Source organism: Ruditapes philippinarum, unplaced genomic scaffold (genome assembly GCF_026571515.1).
Source record: "Ruditapes philippinarum isolate M1 unplaced genomic scaffold, ASM2657151v2 ctg759_1_1_1_1, whole genome shotgun sequence".
Classification (NCBI taxonomy): domain Eukaryota; kingdom Metazoa; phylum Mollusca; class Bivalvia; order Venerida; family Veneridae; genus Ruditapes; species Ruditapes philippinarum.
Genome location: NW_026857984.1, coordinates 69035 through 83990, shown reverse-complemented (window position 1 = coordinate 83990; position 14956 = coordinate 69035). Strand labels below are relative to the sequence as shown.

General features: G+C 35.2%; 1 protein-coding gene across 4 annotated transcripts in view; it reads right to left on the bottom strand.

Moving 5' to 3' along the window:
* The window catches only part of LOC132751670 (E3 ubiquitin-protein ligase HECW2-like), a 60375-nt gene that overhangs the window by 10458 nt on the left and 34961 nt on the right, over window positions 1–14956 (bottom strand). For 3 of the 4 annotated variants that reach the window (XM_060741883.1, XM_060741886.1, XM_060741885.1), the window contains 7 exons: window positions 12591–12754; window positions 11332–11480; window positions 10674–10771; window positions 7435–10188; window positions 6103–6237; window positions 4814–5044; window positions 487–724 (listed from right to left, as the gene is read on the bottom strand). In XM_060741883.1, coding sequence (XP_060597866.1) covers window positions 487–724; window positions 4814–5044; window positions 6103–6237; window positions 7435–10188; window positions 10674–10771; window positions 11332–11480; window positions 12591–12754 — 3769 coding nt within the window. The remainder of the gene's footprint in view (window positions 1–486; window positions 725–4813; window positions 5045–6102; window positions 6238–7434; window positions 10189–10673; window positions 10772–11331; window positions 11481–12590; window positions 12755–14956) is intronic. The other variant, XM_060741884.1, reaches the window with a different exon arrangement.

Genomic DNA, 14956 nt, shown 5'->3' with positions numbered 1-14956 from the left:
ATTTACCCTTTATTTTGATGTGGCAGTCATTTGCACCCTCATATATTTTGAAAGTGTAGTCATCTTTAACAAATGGGGGCAAATTTTCAAATATCCTTGTTGACAACTTTGCACAGCAAGTCATTGTGGACTTAATAATCAATAATGAACTAATCTTTTAATTGTTCTAAACTATTTCAATTAATTGTTAGTTGAAAGGGGCCATATATTTTTTACAATTCTTACACTGTCTAGAGCAAAATTTCAGACATTTGTCTTTTAGAATAATTAAATAAGATAGCATAACATTCTTGCTGCAAATAAGGTTATTTCAGATTTTGATATTTACCCGGATGAAAATTATCTCTGTGATAGTTTACTCATTTCTAAGACAGTTTCACATGTCAAAGACATTATGGCATGTATGCTTTTAGTTATCATTCTTAAAATAAAAGGCATTTTCATAAGTAGATATTTTCATCAGAAAAATGAAGTTGTCTCCCCTACCTTTCAAAATTAGCCGGATCTTTGCGTATTTTGTTGATCATGTGTTTGAGGGTCTGGTTCCTGTTATATTCCATCATTCCATTTTCATTTGCCTGGAGAAGTGGGAAGAAATCTGGTCGCATGAGAAATTTGACTGCCGGTTGACGGTACGTTCCCCGATTCTCTGATGTGGCCATCATCGTTACTGGTGCTGCTATCACAGTCTGTGCCGAGGTCTGCGGACTTCCATCACTTGTACCTAAAATGATTGAAGTTATAAATTTCATGATACCACTCATTTTGTAAAAAGTTTCAGGTGCACTAAATATTTCAGGCAGCAATAAGGACAAGTTAAGTCCCATTGGTCTTCTTTTTTTTTCTTGTGTTGATTAAAATTTATCATAGAGGAAAATCTACCGCCTTACTTGTTTACATAATTATATTGTACCTGACAAACAACTAGTCCTAAACTAACAATGCATAAAAGATTAATTTCAAAAAAGGACATGTCATTCATTAAAGAACAGTGTTTACAAATTAAAGTTTTTTGTCTGTTTTGTTAGAACACTTTCACACAGACACTGTAACAAGAGGGCCATGATGGCCCTGAGGTCGCTCACCTGTATATAGCCCCCCCCCCACCGTTGCAGGGCCAATTTAACCCAAGGGCTTTTATTTGCGCAAACTCAGTAGACACCCATAAGAAGATGTTTCATGCTAAACATCTAAGCTCTAGCTCATTGGGCTTTATTGAAAGAAGACTTTTTTTAAGTTTTTACTACATGTATACACATATAGTTAAAAACAATGACACCCCTGGGGCCGGGCCAGTTTTGACCCCAGGGCCTTTATTTGAACAAACTTTGTAGACACTTACTAGAAGATGTTTCATGCTTAATATCTAAACTCTAGCTATTTGGGTTTTTTCAAAGAAGATTTTTAAGTTTTTGCTATACACATATAAAGAAAATCAATGACCCCCGGGGCGGGGCCAATTTTGACCCCAGGTCTTTTATTTGAACAAACTTTGTAGACACTCACTAAAAGATGTTTCATGCTTAATATCTTAACTCTAGCTATTTGGGTTTTTTCAAAGAAGATTTTTTAAGTTTTTGCTATACACATATAAGGAAAATCAATGACCCCCGGGGCGGTGCCAGTTTTGACCCCAGGGCTTTTATTTGAACAAACTTGGTAGACACCTATTGGAACATGTTTGATGCTAAATATCTTAGCCATAGCTCTTTGAGTTCTTTAAAAGAAGATTTTTTAAGTTTTTTACTATATGCATATAGGGAAAATCAATGATCCCCCGGGGCGGGCCAATTTAGACCCCCAGGGCTTTTTATTTGAACAAACTTGGTAGACACTTATTAGAACATGTTTCATGCTAAATATCTTAGCTTTAACTCTTTTGGTTCTTTAAAAGAAGATTTTTTAAGTTTTTTACTATATGCATATAGGGAAAATCAATGACCCCCCTGGGGCGGGGCCAATTTTGACCCCAGGGCTTTTTATTTGAACAAACTTGGTAGACACCTATTAGAACATGTTTCATGCTAAAAATCTTAGCTCTAGCTCTTTTGGTTCTTTAAAAGAAGATTTTTTTAAGTTTTACTATATGCATATAGGGAAAATCAATGACCCCCCTGGGGCGGGGCCAATTTTGACTCCAGGGCTTTTATTTGAACAAAACTTGGTAGACACTTATTAGAACATGTTTCATGCTAAATATATTAGCTTTAACTCTTTTGGTTCTTTAAAAGAAGATTTTTTAAGTTTTTACTATATGCATATAGGGAAAATCAATGACCCCCCTGGGGCGGGGCCAATTTTGACCCCAGGGCTTTTATTTGAACAAACTTGGTAGACACCTATTAGAACATGTTTGATGCTAAATATCTTAGCCATAGCTCTTTGAGTTCTTTAAAAGAAGATTTTTTAAGTTTTTACTATATGCATATAGGGAAAATCAATGACCCCCCGGGGCGGGGCCAATTTTGACCCCAGGGCTTTTATTTGAACAAACTTGGTAGACACCCATTAGAACATGTTTCATGCTAAATATCTTAGCTGTAGCTCTCTTGGTTCTTTAAAAGAAGATTTTTTAAGTTTTTACTATATGTTTATAGGGAAAATCAATGACCCCCCCCGGGGCGGGGCCAATTTTGACCCCAGGGCTTTTATTTGAACAAACTTGGTAGACACTCACTAGAAGATGTTTCATGCCAAATATCTAAGCTCTAGCTCTTATGGTTTTTTAAAAGAAGATATTTAAAGTTTTTTCTTTCGGTTGCCATGGCAGGCTGTCCAGCACCTTCTGACAAAAAATTAGGGCAAATTTTAGGGCAATTCTTAAGAAATTTTAGGGCTAAAATTAGGAATTTTAGGGTAAATATAAGAAATTTTAGGGCTAAAATTTGGAATTTTATAACTAAATAATGGCCTCAAAAGACCATGATATGGGCTCAACTTTGCATATTTAACACAAAAGTAACTCACAAATAATGCTCTAGTTTGGTTATAGCAAAGGTGTTACCAGTGTTCCATAGTCACCAGTGAAATAATGGATTCACTGGTCAACTGCCTTTAAAAAAGAGCTGAAAAAATTACATTAAAAACATACCTACAATGAAAAAATTTTCAAAGTTATAAGAATCCCGGAACAACCAATATTCAATTAGCTAAGCTTTGATTAGCCAATAATAAATGGAAGGGCCTGGAGAAATTATGCTTTAGATTTATTTTAGCTATAAATGCATTTCTTATCAAAATTTATTCATTTTAAGGTTGGTAGATTTTCCACCAGTCTTGATCTTTCTTAAAAGACAGTAAAAACGATATGACCCACTCAAGTCATTTCAAGGAATAATTAAACTTAAATTCAAACACCAGGGTATACACCTATAAAGAATTTGTTCAAGATTAATCAGGCTACTAAAAATTGTAGAAAATTTCACAACAGTGTCAGTTTTTTCAATGATTTTCAACAGTTTTTTTTCCAAATTGTAAAAAACTTACACAATATGTTAGAACATATGTTCAGTACATGTTAATGTGTACAAAAAGGGCAGCTGAAGGTGTCACTTCTTAAGACTAGTACGCTTATTGGGTTAGCAAAATGGTTAAGGCATCAAATCATTACTGCCAGTTTACCCTACTCACATTATAATTAGCTATTATGGAAACTTGTCTACATCTGCCAGCTGGTATCACTTACAAAAGATCTGTTCTACAGTCATCACTTGAAAATAACTTGATTACAATTAAGATTTTATTAATGAAGGACCCCTAAATAAAGTTTGATGCAATTTAGTGGTTCATCATGTAAATAGTTGCTTTAAATACACCTTAGACTGAGGTAAAACTCTGTAGCCAATAAAAATGTAACTTCCATGGAAATTTTTGTATCACAATTTTAAACAGGTGACTCTTTTGATATAGTCAAAGTTGGACCATTTAAAACAAACAGTTTCTTATTATTTTTTCTGAATACACTAAACATCTGACAATTAATCAAGTATGGCATTTCTGCAGGAGTTGAAGTAAATACAACATGTGACATTATGCAATTTAGTCAGACTGTGTTCGAAATTAGGTTATGATTGAAATATGGTTGTTTCGCAATATGTTTATCACAAAGATAAAAAAAATAGGAATTTAAGTGAAAAAATAGGGCTTTTTTAGGAATTCCCTTTGAATTTTTCATTTTTTTAGGAATTTTAGCCAAACTGAAAAAAAGTAGGATTTTTTAGGAATTTTAGGGACGCTGGACAGCCTGCCATGGCAACCAGAGTTCTGCATGGAATTAAATTCTTTGAACAATTTTTAAAGGTGACCACCAAAGGAACATTCCTGTGAAGTTTGGATGAAATTGGCTTAGTGGTTTATGAGGAGATGTCATTTAAAGTAAAAGTTTACGGACGGACGACGGACGGACGGACGACGGACGGACGCCGGACGAAAAGCGATCACAAAAGCTCACCCTGTCACTTTGTGACAGGTGAGCTAAAAATCATATGGCAAATTTTCCAGATTTACTCATGTGCCCCTTAATGCATTATTCCTGGCACAAGCAGGCACCTGAGTAGAACCACCAGCCTTTTGTATAGTAACTGGATAACTTCCTCACACAGAAGAATCCAAAGTTCCTTAAAGTTGCAAGATAAGTAAGGGGCAAGTGATTTTAAGTTTGCCATCACTGACGTTCCATATATTAAAGGAAGGATAAAGTATCTTACACAAAATATGTCCCCTAATAGAAGAGCAATTCTACTTGCAAGAGAAGTAGTTTAGATGTTAATTTTTAAGAATTTAGCGAGGTCTAAATCAAGTAGTAAACTGATACCTGATGAAGTGCTTTCAGCCGAGTTACTGGCAGGTTCTGGTTCTTGTCGCTGTCGTATAGTGCGGCGTATACTCTGGTACCGTCGGTCCATTTGCTGACGTTGCTGAGAACTAATTGTTGGTCGCCGATGTATAGAACGTTGTCCACTTTGAGGTTTTTCCCAGGTTGTTGTACGATTAACATGGTCGATATAAAACACCCGATGATGCGAGTCAACCCTGGCTTCCCAACCTGATAAAACCAACATAATATTCTTGTCATGTTTTTTTGTTTTGTTTTTTTTTATTGTTGGATTTTATGTCGCACCAACACAGTATAGGTCATATGACGATTTTCCAGTTATACTGATGGAGGAAGACCTCAGTGCCCTTCCATGCATTATTTCAGGCACAAACAGGCACCTGAGTAAAACCACCAACGTTTAGTGAGCTAGCTGTACAGCTTCTTCACATGAAAGAATCCAAAGAACCAAAAATCAAAGGGGTAAAGGGCAAGTGGTTTGAACTCAATGACCTTAATCACTCAGCCATGGACACTCCTTAAAACTAATCAAATATCAAATTTTCCAAAGTAAAACATATCAAAAAGCATGACATTAAATAACAATTATGCAATAAATTGGGCCTGTCAACATTGTGAATGAGGATGAAGTAACATTTATAAAGATTTAATTAGACCATTAAAATTATTAGTTTTTCTAGTATAAACATAATGAATGTACTCCCACGAGATGTTCAACTAAATGTCAGCCTTCATTATAATGTCATGTTCTTTAAATGTAAACAATATCTAGTCCATATGTGTACCACATAAATCTTCATAATGTAACAATACACTTTAGATGAAATAAAATCATGAATAATCTAATTGTTTCTAAATGGAAATAAAACAAGTAAATCATAGATATTAACAAAATGCCATAATGCATGGTAACAAACTGGTATAACTCAGTCTTCACAACATTTTACAAACTCTATGATATATCAGCCTATTTTCAATATGCAAAATGTACAAAGAATGATGTCACATTATTTCAACACAACAATTACATGTATGAGGCTATCGGATTGTTAGTGTAAAACAGATTAGGTTTTTTATAAAATGTCCTAAAATCTGGCCAATGTATAATTTAAAATACAGGAATAACCAATTTAAAATGCATGTATGACAAATTTCAAACTTAAAATGCCAGTATAACCAATTTAAAATGCAGGTATAACAAATTTAAAATGCAGGTATAACCAATATTAAATGCAGGTATAACCAATTTAAAATGCAGCTATGATTACCATAAGTTGACTCAGAATCTTCCTTATACCCACCTGGTGGGAGGGGCACATCGCCCGGATTTGGCTCCACCCTATGATACCTTCGTCGAGCCGGCAACTTGGGTAACGGTGAAGAGGGTGGCCCAGCACTATCAACTAAAACAAAATTCAAATGTTAAGCAAGATCATATCAGTAAAAGTTAAATGTGCTTTTCATATAATCATCAAATTACTTTAATATTTCTTTGTTATATGTCACATGTCCTAAAAATATGCATTTTTTTTTCTAAGACAAATTTGGGTGCCCGTTGAAATGGAATGATTTGTAAGCTAGACAGACTGGGCTGCACTTACTTAAATCAATGTCATACACATACATTCATACATATGTACATTCAAAAAAGCTGACTATGTCATTTACATTGTCTGTTGACACAAAATCAGAAAGAAATTAAGGTCAGAGTCCATGAATATAAAATATAGCACATAAGGGATGTTTTGAATTTGCAAAAGTCACATCATGGGATAATTATCAAATATAAAGACAGATGATTTATTAACACTCATATTTATTCGGTCAAATAAAGGAAACAACAAGAGCACTGAATACGGTGCTCATGCCACTTGAAAAAATTGAATTCAGGAGATTATGGCTGTTAAGCACTTTACTTAACATTAAGATGAATGTTCAATTTATTGGTATTTAAACAATCATTGTCAATCATTATCCATGAGACAAAGGGGCATAACTCTAAGAATACTGATAATGTCCCTTGTCCTTTAAATGTGCCTTCCCATATGAAAGTTTGTCAAAAATGTGTTCAATATAGTTTTCAAAATTTTCAATCAATTCCCAATTTTAACAAACATTTCAAAAAAAGTTAAAACTGGGCATAGAGGTATTACTCATAAAATTTAGCTTTCAGAATATCTTTTTATCTAGTATCTTTGTATAACAACTGTGCCTCGTAAATCATCAATGTGAGTCTCATGTGGGTTACCTTTGATAAGTATTCAAATCATTCTACATAATTATATATATTGACAAAATAATTAAGTTAAAAAGGGTTATATATCTAAAAATATAGCTTTCAGAATATGACCTTTGTTTTACAACTGCACTTTGTCAAGATTATGAAGTATTCAAAGTTTTTAAAGTTTTTGCCTAAAATGATAACAAAGCAGCGATCATTATACCTCAACAAGGCAATAAATGGGTAAAATTTCTTTTTATCAACAAAAGTTCATTTAACAACTCAATAAGACAGACTTGTCAGGTATTAAAATGAAACTGTCAAAGCATAAATTAGAAAACAATGACCAAACAAAACAGAATTAGCTTTTGGAACTTACTTGAATCAATACTAGGTGGTGGATCATTTTCACCTAGATTTCTCAGTTGCCAGACAGTAGAACTTGCTGGAGTCGGTGACAGTCTACTGACGGCCATTGCACTTTGCCCCACTGGTGTCCCTCCCTCTGCCCCAGACACATGTAACGGTACCTCCGCCTGTGAAGTATCCATGGTTACGCCTGGATCATCAAATCTCTCCCAGCCACAGGTGCCATTTGTTAAACTCTGTGTTTCCGATGTCGGTGACGCTATATCAATATCACCAGCTTCGCTACCAAAACTGGAATTTGCACGTTCTTTCTTTTTCTGAGTCCACATTTGTAAATGCTGATGTATATTCTGTCTATTTTGTTGTTTTTCCTCATCACTAAGCACTCGGTTTCTTGGATGAATAATTGGCGGGGAAGGAGTACCTTCCCGACCAGTGCCTATAGCTCCAGGGCGGGGTGGCGTCTCTGGGCGCCCGGATGATAAATCAATTCCTGGATATGTTCTGACAGGAAGTGCAGGTGATCCGCCAGCTGCACCCTGGGGCTCAGCAATAGATGAGTCAACTACACGTCGAACAGCAGGACTTAACGACCGCCGTACGGGAAGTTTTGTACTCTGACTATCAAAAACACTACTTCCTGCACTATCAGTAGATAGTTGCCTATCAGTGACTCGTGGAGTATCCCTTGATCGCTGTCTACAGTATACAGGAGGTTGAAGCTCTAGCACTGGGCTGTAAATATTCTGACCTTCACTGTTCACAAGTTGCCCAGAATAATCCGAAGTCACTACAGTGTCAGTCTGAGGAACTTCACTTGATTGTCGGTTTAAAAATGGTGGTAAAGAAGGGGGCATGTCAAAATCAAACTGAGTATTTGATAATGGATCTAAATTTCTTAATCTATCAACAGGTATACTATCTACAGACCGCTGCCTGTCAAATGTTCTACTACGATCCATTATAGAGGACTGTGGGTCTACATGTCTATGTCTACCAACAGAATGCGATAAATTCAATGGTCTATGTGCATTTTGAGAATCTAATAATTTATGTCTTTCATCGGAAAACTGTGAGGTTTCTATAGGTTTATGTCTCTCTACCGGAGGAGGCGTGTCCTCCTGATCTCTACTACGTAACCTCTCTAAGGTCGGTGGGGTACAACTGCCCTCACTTACTGGTGCAAAATTTAAAGATCTTAATCTCTCCACTGGAGAGTCAAAGTTTTCACTGTGACTGCCTTCCGTTAATGACGAGTCAAATAGGCTATCAACAGGTTTATGTCTATGAACAATTGGTGGTGGTGTTTTGTTACTATCATCACGATTTAGCGACATTATTTCAGCAGATCTTCGCCACTCTCTTGTAGGTGGAGTAACAGGCCTTTGTGTTTCTAAAGAATCCGCACCTAAAACACCAGTTTGAGATGAAATTAACCCCCCTGAAAGACTATTCATATTCCGCCCTTGGGAAAGTCTATGTAATTTTTTATGTTCGCGCTTAATCACATCTTGACCTAAGCCACTAGATCGCCGCTCCCTTTCCGCTGAATCAGTCTGTAAGCTTTCATGTGAACCGGAAAATGCCTCCATACTATCAAAACTCCGGCTATCACTGTCCTCTGTTGACAACAGCGACATCGAGCCGCCACTTCCAGAATCCGTCCCTCGGTCCCCTCGATCCGCCCCTGCCATATGAACAGGACTGTATGTTCTTGGGGGTAAAGGAGGGGGCTCAAGGGGAGCTAAATTAACAAAGTCTAAACTTTCAACAGATCTTGCTGGACTTGTTGGTGTAGTGACACTATGTGTTGTAGACTGTGCAGATGAATGTTTGTCAGTGTTCCTAGGTGGAAGAGGCGGAGCCTCATTTGAACGATGTCGGGGAGGTAAGGGCGGAGCTTTGTATGTACGAGGGGGTAAATCAGGGGGCATCTGACTAACATCATCTTCTACATCAGGTAAATTAAGCGTTATTCCTTCTGCTAATTTAGGCCTTTCTTTCTTTGAAGCAAAACCGTGAGAAAGGTTGTCATCCAATAAATTCAAATTTGAAGAAAAATCAAGATTAGCAAAATTCCTTCTAGATTTTGAACTATCAATTGTAGGCCCTATACATGACGGCAAAATCTCTAATGAGTCAGAGAGATCACGTTTATCTGTTAATGTTGAACATTTATTTATCACAATTTCTAAGCCCATTGCGTTTGAGCCGTCAGAGTTATCTGCACTTGAAGGCAGAGCACTATCATCACTCCGTGTTCCCGACACATTCTTTAAACTACTTAAAAATCCACATGTTGTTACATTTGCACCTGAGCCTCCAACAGCCCCTATTTCATTGTCTGACTGAATGGTAACGTCAGCAGATGTCGCGGGAATTAATCCCTCTATATTATTCACTTCCCTATGATCACAGCCATTTTCAAATCCAGACACTACATCTACAGCACTATTATTTCCAAATGTATTTGGCACTGATGTAAAACTTGGTGAGAGAAACTCGTCCTCTTGGGAGTTGTCAAAATCATCGGATATTCGTAATTCACTTTCATGAAACAGTGTTGCAGCATTTTCTGAATCTGGTGACTCACTCGAGTCCTTCCCTAAAATGCCATTTAAACTGCTAATTGCAGTATCAGTGAAACAACGTTCCTTGTTTGCATAGTGAAATGTCTCTCCAAAGTCGGACGACTCTGGCAGGGATGATTGACGTAAATCATTGGGCCGTTTCCTCTTCGCTGGCACTGGCTTCCCAGATGGTTCTGAAATAAATTGTAAGTTAGTAACGAGATCTTACATTCCAAACATAAAAATTAATTTTCTCTATGCATGTTAAACAAACTTTATTCTTTAAAGCACCTCTCTTTGACTCAAACCTTTTTAAAGTTTCAAATATTAAGAAATATGTTCTTCATACAATAAGAGCTTTTATCTTGAACCTTCCTTTAAAGTGAATAAATCAGAAGTTTTTTTTCAAATTCAGACAGCCTTGGACAGCAAAGTAACTGAAACTTAGTCAAAACACTCATAATAAATGGAATGAATTGAAGTGTGAATTCAATTTAATAACAACTCAAGAATTATCAGATATGATTCAAAATTTGCAACAATGAAAATGCTTATTTTTATGATATTATTTATTACAGTTGTTTTCATATTGTATCAATAAATGACTACTGCATTGCAGAAATAACATATGCATGGGTTCAAGTACTTATTGTAACATATGACTATATAATAAACTTACTAAGTGGAGATTTTGTGACTCTAACGGAGAATTTCATGGCTCCACTAACACTCTCAGCTGGATTTCTCCGACTTAAGTCCAGTGACAGGGAAACAGGCCTGTGTGAATTAAAATAATATTTATTATAATCTACATTTAATGGCAATCTCCTGAAATAGAGCATTATGTTTATCAAATTTATATTTGATACAGTAATATACCATACAGTAATATACCACAAATATAGATTGAGCATATTATATATACTACTGGTCTAAACCCCAGGGGGCTAATCTAGGATTTAGCCTTTTTGATCACAAACAATATAATAGCAAAATCTTGTAAAAAAAAATTGTGTTAAACATGCCTTGTTTTCCAACTGTAAACTATACCACAAACACTAGTGTAATGCCTCACATGATATTGTAGCTAGCTCCTTGACCTTTACAACATTTTATATCACTTTATATCATCAGTGTCAGATCGTTGCTGTCATTACATATATACAAACAAACATGTCTCATAAATCATAAAAACTAGGTTCACCGGAAATAAAATATTACCAACTGCATAAATTTAACACATTTAAAACTTTTACACCAAAAAAAAAAAGGTAGAAAATTTTCACCAAACTTTAATTTCCCTCTCAAAAATAATTTAGTAAGCACAAAATTTTTACCCGTCATTTCCCGCTGCTTTATCCAGGATTCTCTGTACCGCCACTGTGGCTTTACCAAGAAAACGACTTAATGTTGGTCGACTTTTAGCAAATTTGTCTTTAATTTCAAACTCTATAATATCCGAGGGCAACACATCCATATCAAGTACCTGTAAAATAATCAAATAAAACAATCAAATACATCAAATACACAAAATCTTATGATTCTATTACTGCTTTACTACTTGGAAAGTTTTGAAGGAAAACAGAAATTTATTTGACCCATACTCTACAGTCCAGACAAGCCAGTATTAATTCCTTACCATACCTTATACCATATTCATATATTGCATGAATGTTAACATAAATTATTATTTTACAAATGATAGACAAAAAATTTCATCGCATATAATAAAACTCACTTTAGGCACTACACCATACAAATCATTAACTTTGTAGAGTTGAAGTTTTATACTGCAAAATCATTATTTTACATTGTGTACTCATTTTTTTCATGATTTTTCATGAATAGGTCAATCCATGAATTTAAGATCCAATAGAATTTCATTTTGTCTGCAACAAAATTACATGTATTTTGCATTACATCATTCACAATTAACTTTTTGCAAAAATCAACAAAAATGACCAATGAAAATGTTCTTTGTGACAACACCACAAAATTTCATGCCAACATGTGAATTCACAATATTACATTACTAGTCCTACTACCAAAACACATAAAGCTTGCAGGTTCCATGAATTGTCACCTTAGTGCAATAACATGATAACTCCTTATAAAATTTTACTGGAGTTGACCTGTTACTGCACTTAGGTGATGGACTGTATCACTGATATACAGACTGTATCACTGATATACAGACTGTATCACTGATATACAGACTGTATCACTGATATACAGACTGTATCACTGATATACAGACTGTATCACTGATATACACTGTATCACTGATATACGGACTATATTACTGATATACAGATGGTAATACTGATATACAGATGGTATTACTAAAATATGGACTGTACCACTGATAGACAGACTGTATCACTGATATTCAGACTTTATCACTGATTTAAGGACTGTATCACAGATATACCGACTGTCTCACTGATATAAAGACTGTTTCACTGATACACAGATGGTATCACTGATATACAGACTGCATCACTGATAGAAGGTATCACTTATATAAGGACTGTATCACCAATAAGAGACTGTATCACTGATATACAAGTTGTACATAAAGGAACGAAACATTTACCTCAGTGCCCCAGGTGGGACATGTTGTATTTTCGGCTATGGAGGTTCGCAGCTCATGTACATGATGGTCCTGGTGATGACACAGTTTACCAGGCTGTATACACAACTTCAAATACGGGTCCGGGTTGAAAAATATCCCTTTCTTTAAATTCACGGATTCCAAATCTGAAATAAATTTATTATAATCATCTTTACGTTGTCAAAATTAAATACTTTTAATTGTCATTCAAACCATGATGCTGCTCCTTCTCAAATGTCACATTAAAATCATAAATACGTAAACAATTCATGAAAACACTCACGCTTTTTCCTGTTTGTTATACAGCTAAATTTACCTGTTTCATTTCACTAGTAATGGATATGTGTGTTATCATGCTGTCATAGAGCATTATAGTTATATATCATGTTTTTGTTTCAAAAGGGAAACTAAATCTTTGTAATTACTTCTTTTACCTCTCAACAGGGTAAATGTCTTAAAGACTTTCTAATCATAACAATTCATCAATTTTTGGGGGGAAATTTCAAAATATGTACTGACTGAATAGTAGCAAACAGTGCAGACCATGATCAGATGGCACCAACTTTCCTGTAGATCTTGATCTACACTGGTCGCATTAATCGATAATTTAACCGAAAGTAGGCTAAAGGCTGATTACATACAGTGCAGACCATGATCAGACGGCACAACCTTTCCTTTAGATTGTGGTCTGCACTGGTCGCAAAACCAAAAGTTGGCTAAAAAGTTAATTACATTACAGTGCAGATAATAATTAGATGATACAAACTTTCCTGTAGATTGTGGTCTGCACTGGTCTCAAGAAAAGATTCCGTAACCAACAGATGGCTAAAAGATTTATTACTTAACAGTGCAGACCAAGATCAGATGGCACAAACTTTCCTCTTGATCTTTGGTCTGCACTGGTCGCATCAATATATTCTACAACCAACAGCAGCCTAAAGGGTAGATCTAATTACTTCATTAAAACATATAATTTTCATACTTATTCAAAACCCTTTCTTCCACAGCATTCCATGAGGAAAATTTTCAAAGGATAGAAACTTTTTACCTCATATCATATTATAAACATCAAATCAGAAGAATGAATGTAGTATAAAAACAAGAAATCATATATCACACAGACGTGTCAAGCACTATGAAAGTTATCCTCCATAATAAGAAAAAAAATGGAAGTTTCATTTTTCACTTTGTTACACAATCTATAGCTACAGGCTAAAATAGTCAGCTTTGTTTAGTGTAACAAGATTTTTTTTTTTACGTTTTACTTAAATTCTTTACACAAAAGACAACCTGCAAATGTTGCATCATTTAACAATTCACTTTAAGCTTCTTTTTTTATTTTTTTTGTGTTTAAATGTGATCAGATTCCTGACTTAATTATCATTAAAAACCTATAAAATGTCCTAAATGAACCCTAAGATAAAAGAATGGCCTTTTTTCTAATTACATATACTAAACTTAAATCAATAAGGGGGATATACTTAAGAGAGACAAACTAAAGTAAGATGTACTAAAGTTAGAAGGGGCATCTGTAGCCGAATGGTTAAGGTCTTTTTCTTCAAACCACTTGCCCCTCACCCCTGTGGGTTCAAATCCCAACAGGGACTTTGGTTTCTTTCATGTGAGGAGGCTATCCAGCTAGCTAATGGAACGTCTGTGCTTCTACTAAGGTGCAAGTTCTTGCCTGAAATAATGCATGGAAGGGCACCTGAGGTCTTCCTCCACCAGTAAAGCTGGAACGTCGCCATATGACCTATACAGTGTTGGTGTCACATAAAACCCAATCAAACAAACAAATAAACTAAAGTGAGAAGTACGAAAATGAGATGAACTAAAGTAAGCTGTACTGAAGTAAGATGTATGAAAATGAGATGAACTAAAGTAAAATGTACTGAAGTAAGATGTACGAAAATTAGATGAACTAAAGTAAGCTGTACTGAAGTGAGATGTACGAAAATGAGATGAACTAAGTAAAATGTACTGAAGTAAGATGTACGAAAATGAGATGAACTAAAGTAAGCTGTACTGAAGTAAGATGTACGAAAATGAGATGAACTAATTAAAATGTACTGAAGTAAGATGTACTTAAGTGAGCTGCACTAAAATGAGATGAACTTAAATGAAATGTACTAAAATAAGATGTACTAAAGTTAGATGTAAAGCCAGTTCTTAAAACTTTTTAAAACTTAAATCTTTACTTGAACCAGATACTGTTAGCCTCTTTAGTTAAAGTTAATGATTTTAAGTAACTTACTTAAATCATTGCTTAAATCAAGGGGGTAAACACCATTTGGTTCAGTTGCCCAGATATTGACCACTTTTTCACCATTTCTCTGATATCAATGTGA